This window comes from Tubulanus polymorphus, chromosome 8, assembly GCF_964204645.1.
Source record: "Tubulanus polymorphus chromosome 8, tnTubPoly1.2, whole genome shotgun sequence".
NCBI classification, from domain to species: domain Eukaryota; kingdom Metazoa; phylum Nemertea; class Palaeonemertea; order Tubulaniformes; family Tubulanidae; genus Tubulanus; species Tubulanus polymorphus.
The window spans coordinates 12,188,964-12,207,536 of record NC_134032.1 but is presented as its reverse complement, the minus strand read 5'-3'; the positions used below and the strand labels follow the sequence as shown (position 1 = coordinate 12,207,536).

The following is an 18,573-nucleotide window of genomic DNA, read 5'->3' as shown; positions in this document are numbered from 1 at the left end:
GCTCAAAATAAAGTTGAACTAGATGAAGTTAACCTAAACTCAAATTGAGTCAAGACTGATAATAACTTAACCCAGGGTTCTTTCAGATCAGGGAATCCGAAATTCCCGCATAGTTCTCCGATACCCTGACCTTTGACCGAAAAATGACGAGATCATAAGATATTCTCCATAGGGACTATTTCTTCTCAAGAGGTTCCTTTTGCCACACGACTCATCACCAGCAAGAATGTACCACCAGACACCAAAAATTCAAGTTAACTGTTCCTAACTGTCAAGTTAAGTGTCCCTAAGTGTTGTATCCCTAAGTGTTGTAAAAAGTCGGTATTCCCTGATTTTCTGATCTGCAAGAACCCTGTGAACCCGTATATTGCCGATCCAGAAACCGAGGTTCAAACCCTCAAACCCCCTCCAACTGAAAAAGAAATTCGATAAAACCTACCGAAGCCTGACCGTCTGGGTCGCGTGACCTTGAAAACCCGTTTTCGGGATATGAACGGCCGGATTGATGGCGCCGTCGACCTTCCAATACGTAAAATCCTTCGCCGCTCCCAAATCCTTCATCGTTAATTAATCAGTCGGACTAATTAACTAAGCAAAGATCGACAACAAAGTTTAAACAGAATCCGCAGCATCGGGGTCTCGAGAGCCCGGAGAAATTTCGGTAAGTTTTCCGCGCAAAACGAACAGTCGAAATGGACGCTCGCGTTGACTATATCGTCAGTTCCGACAAATAATAAACAGTTATAACATATTCGTCAAATACACCGGTCACAGTTAACTGAAAAACATTCCTACTTAAAGATATTATATTTGTCAACAGCCCGGGCGATTATAATTACCGGCGGCGAAATTTTCGCTACGGATATTTCCGCGCGAGCGCGCCCGACGACGAAATCCTCGGAATTTAAATGGTATATCAAATCGATACAGCTAGCCCGAGACTTCTAGAGGAGATTTGTCTTATGCATATTGAAAAGGGAATGAAAATTTGCGGCCAAATATCCGGTACATAGGATTGACCAATGCGGCGAAATTAAGTAACACGCGAAAATATGTAGCCAATTCTTGTGTAGGAGATATCCGTTTGCCTGGCGGGTATTCTACTAAGCAATTCGTCATGAAATAAGCAAACCGGTGAAATTTGTAACGAAATTAACAAACTTGCGAAGATTTCCGCTTGTTTTTGGACAACACTGAACGCCTATAGCGGGAGAATGTAACAAAATTGACAAACCCGCGAAAATTTATGGCTCGTTTTTCTTAGCCTTATAGCGGGTATTTAGTTTAATCATAACCGCAATTTTTCTCCACGCCTAAAAGCGTTAAATAATTTTCCACAGTTTGACGAGTTTCAATATAAAGCGGTTCAGAGTTTTACAGTTAATAAGAGTCGTTTAACGTACATTAAATACACAACAATCGATCTTCAAAGACTTTGTCTCCGTTTTGACTATAAAGAACAGTTCGGTTGAAGGGTTGAGACCTCTCCATGCACACGAATGCGCCGGTCCTTCTTAAGGTACCCCCGCCGGGGAACTGCTTTATTTTCCTTATACCGAGGTCGTGTCAAAATGTCAGAAAAACATATTCTCTCTTAGAATAATATGATACCTCGTTTCTCCTAATCGGCCGGGTCACTTTTGAAATTGCAATAAAATTTGCAATCAGGCAGTTCATTTATATAAAGTAATGTACAGATTATAGGTGGCTAGCAGAAATGAGAAACAAGGTGTCAATTTTTTTAGCCTTATTTCTCTTCACTTTTTACTTCTCTCAAATAGCTTTAACCTTATCCAGCCAGAAGCTGTTAACCACATCACTCTCTGATCTCCTCCTAAGAGGTCGCCGATCTACCCCCAGCATCGGCAGTCCAGTTTTATTTCTAGAAGTCGTTACGTTGAAATTATCGCGTCGAAATATAAACCCAACTTCTTGTGACGTGTGAAGAACGTGTGTAGATAGGAGAAGGCGATCCTTCCTGCAAGTAGGTAAGGCTTTACCAGAAGATATTTGACATTTTGAATGCCTGAGTTTGAGAAATACAGTAGACTCTGTTTCTTACCGCGGTCAAGTTGAAACTGGTCAAATTCTACCCCAAGTTGGAGTCAAATACTGAGTAAGCATTTGAGAAATACAATAAATTCCATTTCTTACTGCAGCCAAGACTGGTAAAATTCGACCCTAAATCACGGCTAATTAATGATGCAGTGAATAAAAAAAGATGACCTCTTATTTGACCATCACAGTAAAATATCTTTAAATATAAAGACAAGGGATTTTACTGGTTAACTGGTTAACTGGTCGAATATTTCTATAAAGCAGACAGGTTTTTATGGTCGTTACATACAAATATTATTGTTCTTCATTTATAACGGTCGACTGCGTCAATAATAATCTAAACCCTACATTGTATAGAATGTCTAATCCTGCATTTAATCGTTTTTCAGTTATATATACACAAATAAGGCCCATTAGACGAGTTCACCAAATCTCGACAAAAATAAATATTGAATTTAACTCTTTTACTCATTGAGCCTAGAATATCTTAGAACGATGACCACACTCAAATGTGGTGAACGGATAATAAGATATAAACCCACTATCTACAGATTAAAAGAATTTAAAAACAAGAATTTATTTATTCAATCTAAAATATATATAAGAGACGACGTTTCGATCTCACCCTAGAGATCATCGTCAGGTGTGACATAATATATTTTTGATTGAATAAATAAATTCTGGTTTTTAAATTCTTTTAATCTGTAAATAGTGGGATTTTATCTTACTAGAATATCTTATCTAACTTTACTTGAGAGGACGGTTAATTCCGACAGTACATTTCTGTTCTATCATTTGTAATCCATTCAACGAATACTCTTTGACAATTATTCAATACGGTTCGAAATCAATGTTTTAGTTCGACTCTCCGTACGTTCTGGTGCTTTATAGACCGATATCCGGTATGTTCTGCCAAAACTGGCCGAGCTAGGGCCGGCACCCGATGTCCTCTGAAGTCAAGTTGAAACAGATAATTGTCGATAATTGTTTAACATAAAGAACAATATCGTATCCGACGATAAGAGCAAAATGCGAAAAAAATTCATAATTCACTTATATTTTATGAAAAAAAAGGGAAAAAATCGACTATTTAAAAAAGAGCCCTTTTTCTAGGCTATTTGTTTTATGATCTTTCATTCCATGCACTGACGCCATATTCCAATTTACAACTGTTATGAAAAACCTAACGAGATAATCTCCGTTAAGCTGATTAGCACCGTTTGCCTTTTATTATATAAAACCAACCTTGGCCTTAAAATAGCCGAGAATTATACAACTCCGGCAAATTCAATTGGGCAAGAATTCAAGCTTAACTTCAGCAGGTTTTTTTTTCAAAGAAAAAGCCAAGAGCGACAAGTTGAACACTGAAGACTTAGATTTAAGCCCATTATTGTTAATGAATTGACCAGTCGTATTCATCCGAATTATTTGGTTTTATAATATTACTCAAATAAATTAATACAATTGTAAGCTCATTTTGGTTTAAAAATGCAATCAAAAGTCTTAGGGCCATTCGTCGGATTTAAGACCATTTTTGGAGTGAAGTCACGTGCAATACAACCCCAGATTTGAAAAAAAAACCTATAGAAATAACATTAGGGGCCTAATATAATACATCAAATTCTACCTTACTCAGTATTGATACTTACTGAAAACAGTTGGATTTCAACATGATTTTACTTGGATTTTCTTTAGCAAAATTTTCAAGTTCCCTTATCTTCAATTCGGTGAGGCATTCACCGTTGCATGATCCTCGAAGATTGATTTTGCGAAGACATTTCTTGGATTCTCAACCAAATATCTACGGTCCCAACCGAACCCTACCCCGAGTACGACAGAGTCTACAGTTTGATTCCCGAGCTCACCTTTTAAAAGACGTAACTTTGTTACTGTAATTTTGTCGCTGTTCCATGTTACTCCGTTTGTCTAGTGCCATCGGAGCTGTGAGAGTTGTTGGAGTCGGAGAGATGAAGCTTTCATATCGACAGTGGTCGTATCAACCTACAATATATGCATACAATATTCATTATACGCAGAACAATTAACACCAACCTGTGACCAGTAACAACAATTACGCTGCCGCAGTGGTCAGTTCTAAGCGATGATCAGTTAATGGTCTTAAAATATTGCAGCAGCGGTGTTCGGTTAAATTAATACTGAAGTGGTCAGTTAAAATGATAATACAGCGGTCAGTTAAAACAATGCTACAGTGGTCAATTAAAACAATACTTGAGTGGCAAGTCTACAGTTGACTTGCGATTTGACTCAGAGTTAACTAATTGAAAATAAACGAATTTCAACTAAGAGGCAACTCTTACTCGCAGAGCCGTGGAACTGAATACTTGAGTGGTCAGTTAAAACAATACCAGTTTCATAGGTCATGCAGAAATCAGTCTGCTAACTGGAATCACTCATTCGCGATATAGTCTGCAGTCTGGATGATTCCTCGATGAAAGTGGATTGATAAAATGAAGGGTGATTTTAGTTGATGTCCAAAGGCAGTCCTGGATATTTTTGAAGTCTGGACGATCCTTAATTTGAAATATCGAGATCTGAAGGCGAACTCAGAACCCTGTTCTACAGGATTCAGATTAGTGGCTAATTTTTGACATTGAAACCTATTCAATCTCACACGTTGGTGAGACTGCAAATTGAGTAGTGGTATTTATATATTGTATGCTTGGTCTTGTCGACTGGTGTTTTGATAAATCAATTGTACCAACATTTTGAGATATTCATTTTTAGAAAATTCTCTTAACAAAGAATAAATCAAATAGGCTCATAAAAATTTTAACAATTTCCTTCTTTTGAAAATATTTCAAAAACATTTAGGCTAGGCCTAGGCTATAGGCCTATGATGTTTTTGATCTAAAAGTGGTATTCCACAAGTAAATTTTTTTCAATGATTTGATTTTAATTAGTGGATAATTTTTACCTCAAAATCACGTCCGAATCTCAACAATGGTCACTCCACGTGAATTTGGATTCAAATTCCAACAGAAAAATAACGGTACCTTACTAAAACACCGGTTGACTGACCAAACAAACACTGTTATAAATACACAGTCCTTTACAAAATGAGGAATAACAATTATTGTCCTAAGTTCACAGCATATGAACTTATGGTGACTGAAACCCACAGAACTGTAAAATCATTATAGCCCTAATAAAGATAAATTTGAAAAGCATAGGCCTTCAGGCTACATTAAAGTCAGGCCAATCTGCCCAATAAGGCTTTAGCTATATAAATGTATAAAGTTAAAGGACTAAATCTGCTTTGGCCCATAGGCCCTATGCCATTTGGGCAGGCTAGGGACAGGATCCAATAGGGCTTCAGGGGCGGATCCAGGGTCCATTTTACTGCCTCACCAAAGAAAAAAGGTCATACTCATACAGAATATAGGCCTACTCAGAAACAGCATTCAGGGTCCCAAGGGCAAGATCTCAAGGAGGCAAACCCTCAAAGAAATTTTGCCTGATATTGGTAACACATTTGAACAGTTTTCAAGTTCCTATTTCGAATTTTTCTGTCTTTCCAAGAAGGGCATTTCAGAAATTTTGAGTGCTTCACGCGAGGTACCCTAATCCGCCACTCTAAAATTGAAGCGCATGCTTGAAGAACGCCGAAAACGGGGCTGACCATCCGATCCATGTCTACCTTTTTGTAGAGCTTCTTAGTAGTAGTGTTAGTGTTCTAGGGCACGTGTGGTTAATGCAACAAAAAAGCCAGAACACAGCACTCTCTTGACTGGCTCAAATATTGAGTATCTCCTCTCTTCATTATCACAGCAAATTCTACACACGGACACTTTTTAAAAATTTGGAAACATTTTCTCCAAAACGAAAGAGACATGTGAGAAGATTTGAAACTGGAGTCGTGCACTGTGGTCAACTGCCAGAGATGGAATAAGATTTTAGGACCTCCTTGACTACGAATGAAACTTTTCCATTATTCCATAGCAATCATGACATGTATATCAGTAGGATTCGAATTCAAGGAGAGAGGATTTGGGCTCTTAGAAATCCGGGATTCGAACTCGTTGAACGAAATGATTCTCGACTGCCAGTGCCTGCATTCAATTAAATTAAATTCAATTCATACTTATTGATCCTTGTCGAAACATAAAAATATCAGATACACGACAATAAAGTGATCAAATTACGGCATTTCCATCACTGTTACAAATAAAAGAGAGAAACGTTGGACAAGAGAAGAAAAATCTAAATATAATTGAATACGTGCAGAACGCGGGATTCGAACCCACAAGAGCAGTGAATATAATGGCTGGGTACGGTCAATATCCGGGTGGATATCCTCAACAGGTCTGTTTCCACTTCGTAAATTCTTCGAATTTCAATCGAATAGTTTTCTGATGAGGTCCGACGATATTCTGGAATATCTTTTTCATGATAAAATAACGAAATTTACTCCTAAAACTGTCATTAAAACCACCGCCTTAAAAATTAATTTGAATTTGATTTGTTTGTTTTGTTTTTAGGGTGGCTACGGTGCCCCACCCCCAGGACAATATGGTGCGCCGCCACCAGGGCAGTATGGGGCTCCGCCTCCGGGACAGTATGGCGCTCCACCTCCAGGACAGTACGGAGCCCCTCCGCCGGGGCAATATGGTGCGCCCCCTGGTGGGCAATATGGACAGTATCCTCCACAACCAGGCTACGGAGCACCCCCTGGTGGCCCACCTGGTGAGTAGTCTGAATTTATTATCACCTGTTCTTAACTTGTTAAAGTGCTGAGCCTCTCATGAATAAATCTCGTAGATAACACGTATTCTTTACTGTAACTTCTCGACTTTTCCATCACTGTCGTAAAGCTCTTTGACTTTAATAAGACAGAATGGCCCATGATTTGGAATTTTTTCTTTCAAATTTCTCAGGTATGGGTGGCCCTCCGCCGGGAATAGACCCGCAGGTTTATCAGTGGTTCATGACCATCGACAGCAATCGTTCCGGGCACCTTTCGGCGAATGAGCTTCAACAAGCCCTCACCAACGCTAATTACTCACATTTCAACCCGGAAACCATTCGACTCATGATAGGTAAGTGTGAACTAAAACCCCCTCCCCCCCCCCGTCAACCGACAATTCAATGATACTAGTAAAACTTGCATCTGTCAAATTGCTGTCTAGCCAGAAGGAATTTATAGGTCCGGAATTTTCCTGTTTTAAATCTTTTAAGCAGGTTTTGTTTTTCTAAAGGGGTATTTTGAATTTTTCCAAGGTGGATAATTTTTGCCCGTCCCAACTTATATGACTTACACAAGTTTTACAGTAGTTTGAATCCTATCAGCGACAGAGTCTCTTTCCGCTGTTCTTCTCCGCGCTCTCCATCCCGGACAATTGATAGTTTGAATCCCAACGGCGATATAGCTCTTTTCTACAGTTTTGAGAGCTCTGACAAATCGATTTTTCGAAATGTTTCAGGAATGTTTGATAAGAATCAGAGTGGTCAGATCGACTTAAACGAATTCCAAGCTTTGTGGAATTACATCCAACAATGGAAAGCTACGTTCGACCGTTACGACCGCGATAGATCTGGCACAATCGATGGCAATGAATTAGTGGGTGGTAAGTATTCGAGAAAAATGCTTGTTTAAAATTGCAGTAGAATCCTCTTAGTAGCTCAAAATTTGGTTAGGGTTAACAAGTGGATAGTTGACATTGTGACAATCAAAAGTTAATTTTTACTACCTGGTACTTTTGAGTAGTTCATTGTTGCTACTTTGGAGCAACTGGCCCCAGGCTTATATCTATGACCTGTTTTATTTAGCCCACATTGGCGCTGTAGTAAATCGAACATCTTGACCGCACCTTATGCCTGGTTTCACTCTCTTAGACTTAGATTATGTAGAAAAATCTATCATTCCGCCGGTAAATATTTCATATTCTCCATTTTTTTTTTCAGCATTTCACGAAATGGGTTTCCGCGTGTCGCCGCAATTCACTAATATCGTTTTATGTAAATTCGACGCGCGAGGTACGCGTAGTCTGACGCTGGATAATTTCATTAACAGCTGCGTACTGTTGAAGTCTATTACCGATACGTTTAAAGCGCGCGACCCTCAAATGCAGGGCGTCATTAATATCAATTACGAAGATTTCATGTCCATGGCTATTCTCAATAAGGTCTAAAACCCGGTTTTTCTTAATAAGATCTAAAACCCGGTTTTAACTTCAGCCTGGTAGGTCGACTCGAGTGACTATCAATAATTAGCTGGCACTAAACTCGTTTTACAGACTCTGATACTACTATATTCAACTAAACCCAGGGTTGAAGTCAAAGCCCCCCTTTCTCGGATCAATTTCCACAGCTGTGGGTTCAGTTTGACTCTACTCGAGTCGGGATTAATTAGAATCCTATGATTTCTATTCCGAGAATCAAATTCAAAATCACAACTCTGGAACAAGGTCTTTGGTTTCAAATATTTTGAACTGGTCTGAATAAGGTATAAAATTGGGTTTTCATAGACTGGATGATAACTTAACATCCCTGATCCTATAGACTTTTGGATCTTACAGGTCTAGGGCCTTTCAACCCTTAGTCCTTCTAGTTCTTTACTCTTTATAAGTTTCTAGTTCAATATTTGATACAAACTAAGGGTAAGATATTGACAGTTGAAAATATAAGAATTTCTGAAGTAACTGGTTTTGAGAATCTAGGTGTAAGTTGAAACTTCAACTTTTAATGTTGGTGTACGACTATTTTCTTGCTACGAGCAAATGAGTTTCGTTTTGGTTTCTTGTGAATCATAGATTTAAAAACAATTAGACCTTTTGTTAATTATGTAAATAACTCTTTGACAATAATGTGCTTATCAATTAATTATTTGCCCCGCTTTGTGTGATTTATAGGTAATATTTATGATATGTGTAATAGTCTGCTTTGTTTATACTCAAAGAATAAAAAATTATAACTTTATTTACTGAGATTATCGTTTTATCTTTATCTGTCTGTTCTTTTGGACTCAATGAGGACTCTCTTGGTTGGACTGTCACTTGGCAATCTATTGTAGTAAGGCTTATTAAGCAGTAGTAAGCACTTTTAGTGCGGAAAAAATAGCACTTTTAGTGAATTGTACCCATGCTTGATATCGAAGCTGTTGGCCATGATTTGTGTTCAACCATCACCTAGACTGAAACTGACCCTGTACGCAAATACTAATTTTTTTAACAAGAAAAATGCGCGAAAGAAATTAGAGAAAATAACTATAGTAAAGATAAAAATATATTTTCATTTCTACTGGCCATAAATGCAGTAACAAAAGCAGATTTTTTCGACTACAGAACAATATGTGAAAAAATTAATCCTTCCGCTAGGGAAACCATGCCAATGAATTGGAATCAGACACTGAAACAATCCGAGGCATTTGACTCCGGGTGGCGTTTCAGTACACAGGGCTGGTTCATCTGAATCTGCTGTATTTTTCAAAACGCTCCCTAAATTATATGGTATTTCCTCAGTTCTAAGCATGGCAGGTTCCCAAAACAACATGAATGAAAATTCCCAGGTTTTTTTCCAAGTATTTCATGGGAGATTTTCCAAAATGGAAAATGGGGCTTTCATAAAAAGAACAGTCAACATTTTAGTGGTGACACTGGTTGACAAAGGTGATTCTCAAAAGGGAAATCGCTGAAGAAAGTTGCCCTTGGGAATTACAATACCTGAAATGTAAATGAATTTCCCAAATTTGATTAGATTTGATTAGAGGAAAATTTCTCAAATTCTCAAATGTTTCCAAACTGGGAATTTCTGTGGGAACCATGTTTAAGAGATAATCGCTGACGCCGCGGCCGACGATCGTTTCTTCTTCTTCGCGAACTTCTTCGGCCCGACGATTTTAAACGTCGTGTGACACGTCGAGCAAATAGGGCTGAACGCGCAGAATATCGACAAACACACCGAGCAGACGTAACCGATATCGATCAGATTCCGATGACAAAAACACGCCGCGCGATAATCGACCTGTTTACGCGGCGGCAACGCGAACATGGCGCGCGCATCCGCGTCCGGTAGAAACGCCCACAGCATATACTGCAACAACGCCGATAGTTGCGGTATCTGTAGATAGATGGCGCCGGTGATATCGGCAGCCTGTTGAAGCAAGCCGGACGCCGAGTCTGCCAAGATGCACGCGTCTATTAAGATATTCTGTTTCTGCGCGGTGAATACGGCGTTCATGAAGTTCATATACTGCGACGGGTTGTCGTCGGCGCCTTTCACGACGAGGATTCGCGCGTTTAGTTTCTCGCCGAACGCCAACTGGCGCTCCAACCGGTGGATGTAACACAGCGCCATCGTCAGACTACCGGCGGTCACCGTATCGCAAAAACATTCGTTCAGTTCCGTTTGTAGAATCATGTCTTTCAGTTTTTCGGCGACGGTGTCGTTCATGTTGCGCAATACCTCGTATTTCCCGTCGCCCGGCGCGATCGCGTTTTCCGACTGGTGCTGTAGGTCGTTGGCATCGTTCGCCGACAACTCTGCTGTTCTCGTTAGCGCGACACCCGGCTTCGGATATAGAAATCGACTTTCGTTCAAATGAGCCGCGATGACCGCCAACTGTAAACAGAAATCAATGAAAATCGGAGGATCTTTCTGTTGACCCGGCTAGCTGCCTATCTACCCGGCACACTTCTTTTTCTTTTTAAAATCATGACTAAACTACAACACCACAAGGGTCCGGTTCCACATTTGTAAGTTAGATTAACGCCTAACTCAATAGAGTTAAGATCAATACATTTTCGATGTTTTACCTCTACAGTCCAATTTCGGAACTGTGGAACTGGATCCCGACAGTAATGGTATGATAACTCATCATTCATTAAGAGGGCAAACAAGGCTTCATTTTAAGAAGAGGCCATTATTAATCATCGTCGATCATCATGATAAAGTAGGTGTATGCATGATGGAGGTAGGGGCAAATGTTAGTGGATTTCTATCATTCTTTCGGATCCAGGAATCATCCGCAATTCCCAGTGCACATTTTCCTAGTTAGTAACCTAACGATACGAATTCCATTTCGAAATCAAAATAAATCCAAAAATTTATTGCGCTGATTTCTTCACTTGTTTACCTTGTTATTCTGATTTAGAATGAGATGTGCGTTACAGAACGCCATCACGTTACTGATACACGTAGACAGTATCAGCTGCGAGGATTCATCGCTTTTATACAATCTCTGTCCCCACCAGAATGGGTTCGTATCCATAATTACAACCAACAAATTCTGAACCGCGGCGCAGTCCGCCATTTTGACACACCACACGACCTTGGATCTTGAATTATCCTCGCTTGCCAGATTTGGTCTCTTCTGGTCGACGTTCGATAGTGGGTAGCTCCAAGATAGCGAAGAGCTCCGAGGTGTTCATTCGACACGGGCAAAGTTTGAGCTTCGTATATAGAGTCAACACCACCCCCGCCAGGTATTTTCAAAAGTACATCTCCATACAAATATAGTAAAACACCCCCATACCGCCCTCCCATATACCGCCACCCCCATGTTTTCTACCAGTCTAATAGTAAAACACCCCACCGCCCTCCCATATACCCACCACCCCGCTTACCGCCAGGGTTTCTCAATGTACATCCTCTACACAAATACACAGTAAAACACAACAACATACTCTCTATACTGCCGAAAGTCGTTCTGCACCGCCCAATGTGCCGGTGGTCGGGGGTGACTTTGATAAAGACATACGTTAGAATTCTCTATTTATATTATCAAAACGGAAAAAGCAAAGAGACCATTGTTGTTTTTATTAGCGATGAACTACTAGGATCTTCCATAGCGATCTAAGCTGATCGCTAATGATAAGCTGATCACTCATGTCATTACATAATATGTAGGGAAATAACGGAGAGTCGTACATACATGTCAGGTAGAATAAATTCACAAAATACATTTTCAAATTGCACCGTGCAACTGTCTAATTTCGAGTCGACATGTCATGCACATTAACTCTGATCGAAGCGGTTACTCTGATAAGTCGCACCTGATCAGATCAAGTTTCCATCCCGGCTTCAGTTATCAGAAATTGCGTACACCAGTGACCGATCCCGCTCGAGAATCGCCTCCACAAATCGCTTCTTGAATTCATCATTTTTCTGCGCGTCGCGCGGAACTTGCACGTTGGAAAAATTTCGACAAATCATGAAAATATCCTCGGCGTCGTGGTCGAGTTCGGTGGATTTCTCCTTGACACCCGGAGTAAAAAGAGTGATCACTTGACTGCGTGTTTTCATCGCCGCGCATTCTCGAATGATTAGACCGATTTCGTTGTCCACGAACATTTCTTCCGTGAACAAAATTACTATCATTTGCGACTGTTCCATCGGTTCTCCGAACTGGCTGATATTCGGATGACCGGGTAACCCGTCAAGCTGTGGATTCAACAAGTTTTTGAAGCCAAGTTTTGTGATCGAGTCGCCGACATTCTGCGCGATCTCTCGTCTGCAATCCTTCGCCGACACGACGAGCAAGACCCGGATTTGCGCCGCGTCGGGATAGACCTCCTTAATTACCACACAAAGCGGTCCGTTTTTCCGAACTTTCCAGTAAAGCTCGGCGGTAATGCCGCTTTTGCGTAATCCACCGCAGTTTTCGATCAGTTGATTAAGACAGAACCAAGCCCTTCGAAAGTCGTACATTTGAACGAACGTCGTTACGAGTCTTCCCAAAATCATTTTCTCATCATCACACTTCGGTTCAGTTTGTAGTAAGGCTAAAACCAGGAATCCGGCCTGGGCTGCGTGCATCTGACCAGTCGCGTCGTACAAATCGACCAAATCCTCATAGGCGCGCAAAGCATCGGACGGGTTGTTTGACTCCTCCGCCGCCTTGCGAAGCAGTTCGCTCAGATCTGGAAACGCTACGGCTGGAAGCATGCCTATTTCTCCCATATTCTCTACGGCTTTGTGATACATGGCGCGGAAATCATCGTGACGTTTCTTTGTCTTTCTGCAAAGCAAAGCCATCAATTCGTACACTTCGCCGGTATCGCGCTTCCCTTGAAATCGATTCGACTTCAAAGCCTCGTCCAATAGATCGTAGATATCGTCGAAATCTTCCTCGAGATTTTGAGAAAGACACGACAAAATGTGCGCCTTTTCTTTCAGAAATATGGTTGCGTCGACATCCATTTCCTGAGCTCGTTTGATGTATTCCAAAGCTCGCTTCATATTTTCATCATCTGATTAAAGTAAAAAAATAAGATGAACAGATTAATAACGTTGATAACTCTAATAAACATGAACCCAAACTCTATACTAACCAGGTACGCATAGAATTCTGCGGTATTTATAGCTGGTTTTTCGGGGATCACTGCTAGTTTCTATCGGCGGAACGACCAAGTGTTTTATTCGACCGCGACAGTCGACTTCCAGCGGAGGGGGACGTTCTGTAGACAGCGTCAACTTTTGAAATCTCGAACGCAATTTGAAGTCGTAGTTGTCGAATGCCTTATTTTTGTATATGATGCTCAAATGATGATAGCAAGACTTTTCTCTGCCGATTTCGAGTGCGCGTTCAAATACTTCGACGGCTTTTTTAATTTGTCTATCGCGTTTGAGCAAACGACCCAAAATCGTCAACGTTTTCTTGTCTTTCGACAGACGATAATCGTTGAAAAACGTCTTCAAAGCTCCGCTAAAGGTCGGATGTTCTCCCGGTAGTATATCAGAATCTTTCAATTCAAACTGCGTCGGTTTCAACCGTTTCAAAGCGATTGGGGCATGTTTATAACGACTGGCTATTTCAATAATGTGAGCCCAGGCGCGACCGGTTGAAATCGGGTGGACATTTGCGGCAAGTAGATTTTCAATCACCTCGGCCACTTTTTTTACGTCGGTATCGTGGGCGTCGGAATTAATATCGAATTCTTCTGGACACTCCAGTATCAGAGACGGGTGCAATCGCCTGTGGACCATCATGCAAAACTCCACCTGAAAAACTGCTTTTAGAATTTCCGCCGCATTCCGAGGCTCAAGCTCATCGATATGTTCATCGATGTAATCGAGTATGTCAGCAAACATGACTTTACCTCTATGTAAATGCTTCGGGCCTAGTCGCCGATGCGAATACGCTATTTCGCCCCAGGCTAATATTCTAGCGAGCGCATTTTCGTTGTATAATTGCGACGCTTTTTCGAAAAGTTTTTCCGACTGTTGGTACTGGTTATCTTTAAAACAAACGTAGGCGCAGTCCGCCAGAGCCACAACGCTTTGCAAGTCGGAAAGCGAGTTGTATCTTTGATTCCCGAAATCGTGCAGTATTTTTTCCACATCTGATTTGTTTTGTTTGCTCGCTGCGGCGAGTCGATACTCAACAAATATTCTCAAATTCCCAGCAGCCGTAAGGTAAAAGTCATCACGAATGTCATTCGTTTTGCTGTCTTCGTGGTTTTTGTCGGAATCCTCCAGTAGCGCTTCAAGTCGGTTTTCCAGGTATTCCGTAGTATCGGTATCTTTAATCAGTTCAAACTGTAAACACGAACGCTCGCTGTCTCGGTATGAGAAATGGTTTGGAAGGCGTCGCAGCTTTTCTTCTCTCCCCTTTTTAAACATTTTGTCTTACTATAATTAAGAAGAATAAATGGCATGTGAATTTTGATTGCAGGCTTCCATTTTTTTAGATCGGGCATTCAACGTGTAGCGTGCACGTACATGTAATAGGAAAACAAGTTGGCATTTGTTTATGTTTAATGTAATGCTACGGGTAGGACAAACCATTATTTGATACAGTGATATTCATTGCTAACAAAATGAAAATCCATCTAGGACATAACCTTTATTTTTATTGCACGCTGATAATGTCCTCTCAGACCTGAGCATGTATTCATTTTGTAAAGGCCTAGACATTATTGACTATGACTAACAAGATTTGCTTGCATTAAAAATGAATAGTGATACAGCATGTGAAAACGTTCTCAATCAGTAGATTTCACCTACTTTTGAATCAAGCAAATAGAAGGTTAGCTATACCGTGCTACCCGAGTTGACAGTCTACTGTAAATGTATTGATTGCTTAACACGTATTTCTCTACTAACAACCAAACCATACCACAACTAGCAGTGGCTCGATCCTACTCTGAATACTGGGGTACCGTACTGGAAAAACAACATTGGATAAATGTATTCAAAATGATAAAAAAATATGAAAATGTAGTTTCTAGACAAACCGAATAATGCATAATGTTCACATGTTTCTCTCACATCTATAACCCGCCTAGCTTACATGATTTTTTTCAGTTTAGGGAGCGTTAAAAACCCTACGCCTAGCATTGATCTCCGACCCGTAATTTTTAACCCATAGACATGAAAATTGAAAGGATATATACACGTACATTTCTACTCACCAAACAGACGTCGATTACGTATTACTTGGGAATCCCCCATACCAGGAAGTCGCAGAGACGACTATCAGACAAAATTATCAAATAAAAAAACCGGCAGATGTCACATCACACAACAAATAACACACGGCCACAACAAATAACACACGGCCTCGTAGGTGAAGCTCGACGTGAACTATTTTGGATCATCCACTATCCCGATTCGAGGAACCTGCTGCCTCCAGCCTCCACGTTCCGTCCCGATGTTCTACTTTTTCAAATACAGATAAATTAGTTTTTTCATGTCCGCCTCGGATTGCTCGGATTCTGCGAAACAGTTAAGTCTCTTGTCAAATCCAGTGAAGCCGTTTAAATTCAATAGGGTCTGTCTCTTCATCTTATAATGTAACCGTTCTTACTCTGTTAGATTATACTTGTATGTTCGTTTTATGTGCATGTCGTCCTGTAGTTAGTATTCTATTGCACGTGTCTCATGATTTGTAATCATTCGGAGCAATAAAATAAAAGTTGAAGATTGGCCCGGTTGTTCCCACTATCGGTATCGACATCCGACATTTTACCAAATAAATGAAACTTAAGACATTCGAATTTTCTACAAGACACCCAAAATTAGTTAAAAAACGTATTTCTTGTATTAAAAAGCTGTTTTCTAAAAACATTTGAAGTTCTATCTGCATTTTATACAAGTTTGATACACTGAATCATTTCGAAAGACGAGAATTTAGCACAGTCCCCGTATAGCTTTCTAGTAAATACAGCCAAGCAAAAGGCTTGTGCTAAGAAAATAAGTATCAATTCCCGCCAGAATGAACGACTAAAATGTTTATTCAGAATGACCTACGAAAGGCGATCCTACAAAAACAGGTTTGTGGCGGCAAAAAGGTCTATTCATTATAGGATATTTACTGCCAAGTATTTATTTTGCGAGAAGAAATTTGAATAAGAATGAAAAAGAGTGTAAGGGACGAGTAGTGGTTTGAGGTGGAAAGGCAATCGAGGTGGATTCAATGTGAATTTGCAACATAGTTGGTCGTCAACTCATGTTTGCCAGCAGCCCTGTACGTTTTAGACAGATTTCGTTCAGTATGTAATATGTCTCGATTCTGGAATATTTCTCGATGCGATCGTTTCGACCAGAATACACGCTCGTCATTGCTGAATGACATAGTCTGTGGATAATCCGTGGTGGTGAGTTTGTAATTCGAATCTTTTACGACAGTCCTAAAAAAATTTCTATACTTACGGCTGGATTGTTGAATGCAGCACGAATCAAGTGCTCGATTCTGAAAATGTGGAGGAAAATAACTTTAATGGTTTTCATGATTAGTTCTGGTGTTGTGTTGATGATGATTGGACTCACTGCAACCCGCTGTCGCCGCTGCCAAGGATCTACATCGATGCCGGACCTACCATCCATCACGACTCTCATTAACAGCACATCTACGGACTTTCCGATGGATGTTAAACGTCAACAAGGTCCATTCCCCCTAAATCCGCCACCGCTAGAGGTGATACAATTCCCGCAGAATCCATATCCGGTTATGACCGGCTCATTTATCGGTCGAACTGGTAACTTGATGTTTCAATACGCGGGGCTGTATGCTATTTCTAAACACTATGACGTCATGCCGGTCATTCCTGTCGATTTCAAACTAGCGACGGCGTTCGAATTGACAGCGCCCTCTATGACGCTTAAGAAAAACGGCGTCAAGACCGTGCTTGGCGAAAAAGGCGCGGGTGAATTCGATCCGAGGTTTCTCAATTTAAACATCACCGGTTTGTTCGCCAGCCGTATCTGGGGTTTTTTACAATCGTGGAAATATTTTCAATACGAAACCGTTGAAATTCGTAAACAATTTACGTTCCGAAAACACATAAAAAGGACCGCCGAAAATTTCGTACAGCGTAGCGCGTACAATCTTTCATCGCTCACTAGCGCCAATATTACGACTATAATCGGCATACATATAAGACGCGGTGATATGAAGTCAAAAAACGCATTACGTCACGGTTACGTCATAGTTCCGGTCAGCTACATAAAAAATGCGATGGACCGTATGTCGTCATTATACGGTGAAAACGTACTGTTTATTGTTGCGTCAGATGATATTCCGTGGTGTGAGAAAAACGTACCCAGAAAAAATGTGAATGTAGTTTTTTCTAAAGCGAAAGACCCGGCTTTAGATCTGGCTATATTGTCATCCTGCGATCACGTGATCATGTCGACTGGTTCGTTCGGTTGGTGGGCGGCCTGGTTAGCCAATGGAACGACTATATATTACAAGGATTGGCCGCGTAAAAATTCGCCACTGGCACGTAAGGTCAGTCATCAGGATTATTTTCCGCCATATTGGATTGGTTTAACCGGAAAGTGAAAGGCCGGATCCAGAAATATTGCAAGGTGGGGTCCAAGAAAAAAGAGAAACCCTCAAACAAAGTAGCCATAGATTTACGTACATCCATTAAGTCGCAGTTTATGAAAGGATGAGTATCAAAAATGTGCAAGTTGTATATAATGACATGGCGTCTCGCCACTGGAGGATCAGGCCCATATTTTCAAATATCGGAATTCAAATGTCAAATATCGAAATTGTCGCTGCTTTCGCGAAATTCGACAAGAAATTGAATAATGCATAATTGAAAAAGGCAAGAAAAATGAAAATTTGGAGCGCGCCTGGTCCGATGTTTTTGGTTGGGCCGCCAAGCACGGGCCCAATTGGTATCCATGTGAACAGTTGTTCTGGGCCAAAAACGCTCGTATGATCGCGGCTATTGTTGTGCTCTTTTGGGATAGGGTAAGGAGGGGCATCTAACATCGGGGCATCTGATTCTGATTTTCATTTTGAACAGTTTATAAAATTCTGTGGTTTCTACGGTTTCTACTGTGTTTTTCATTTACTGCTTGTTCTGTTTATCTTAATTCTGACACATTTAGTCTAATTACTCTAATACTTTACTCTAATTTTTGTAATTTAGAGTAAACTTTTCGAGACTTAAAATCGGCCGGGGAATTCATAAATGTATTAACGCGCAAGCTGAAACATAACAGCGCATTGTAATGTGTTTTGACGGGCTGGCCAAGAGAGCGGGAGGGATCCTGGGATGTCTTTGAATTCAACAAAAACCTCAGTTATGTGAGGACGCCGCG

The 18,573-nt window shown here is 40.6% G+C and overlaps 4 protein-coding genes across 6 annotated transcripts; 2 read left to right on the top strand and 2 right to left on the bottom strand.

Annotated features, from left to right (window-relative positions):
• The first annotated feature begins 6,289 nt into the window (after positions 1-6,289).
• LOC141909678 (programmed cell death protein 6-like) lies at positions 6,290-8,994 on the top strand. Its single transcript, XM_074800242.1, has 5 exons — positions 6,290-6,381; positions 6,558-6,762; positions 6,954-7,115; positions 7,500-7,643; positions 7,981-8,994. The coding sequence occupies exons 1-5, from the start codon at positions 6,340-6,342 to the stop codon at positions 8,205-8,207; spliced, it is 780 nt and encodes a 259-aa protein (XP_074656343.1). The 5' UTR covers positions 6,290-6,339; the 3' UTR covers positions 8,208-8,994.
• A 326-nt stretch (positions 8,995-9,320) lies between these two features.
• Positions 9,321-11,423, bottom strand: LOC141909796 (general transcription factor IIH subunit 3-like). Its single transcript, XM_074800423.1, has 2 exons — positions 11,150-11,423; positions 9,321-10,635 (listed from the first exon to the last, which is right to left on the bottom strand). The coding sequence occupies exons 1-2, from the start codon at positions 11,324-11,326 to the stop codon at positions 9,841-9,843; spliced, it is 972 nt and encodes a 323-aa protein (XP_074656524.1). The 5' UTR covers positions 11,327-11,423; the 3' UTR covers positions 9,321-9,840.
• Positions 11,424-11,822: 399 nt separating this feature from the next.
• LOC141909661 (uncharacterized) lies at positions 11,823-15,457 on the bottom strand. Of its 3 annotated transcripts, none has more exons than XM_074800216.1 (4): positions 15,429-15,457; positions 15,022-15,180; positions 13,347-14,646; positions 11,823-13,265 (listed from the first exon to the last, which is right to left on the bottom strand). In XM_074800216.1, the coding sequence occupies exons 3-4, from the start codon at positions 14,635-14,637 to the stop codon at positions 12,097-12,099; spliced, it is 2,460 nt and encodes an 819-aa protein (XP_074656317.1). In that variant the 5' UTR covers positions 14,638-14,646; positions 15,022-15,180; positions 15,429-15,457; the 3' UTR covers positions 11,823-12,096. The 3 variants fall into 3 exon arrangements, with proteins under 3 accessions (XP_074656317.1, XP_074656316.1, XP_074656318.1); XM_074800215.1 differs by having other exon boundaries at positions 15,417-15,447; XM_074800217.1 differs by lacking the exon at positions 15,429-15,457 and adding an exon at positions 15,308-15,326.
• A 957-nt stretch (positions 15,458-16,414) lies between these two features.
• On the top strand, positions 16,415-18,239 carry LOC141910050 (galactoside alpha-(1,2)-fucosyltransferase 2-like). The gene has a single exon (XM_074800750.1). The coding sequence runs from the start codon at positions 16,715-16,717 to the stop codon at positions 17,798-17,800; it is 1,086 nt and encodes a 361-aa protein (XP_074656851.1). The 5' UTR covers positions 16,415-16,714; the 3' UTR covers positions 17,801-18,239.
• Positions 18,240-18,573: the final 334 nt, after the last annotated feature.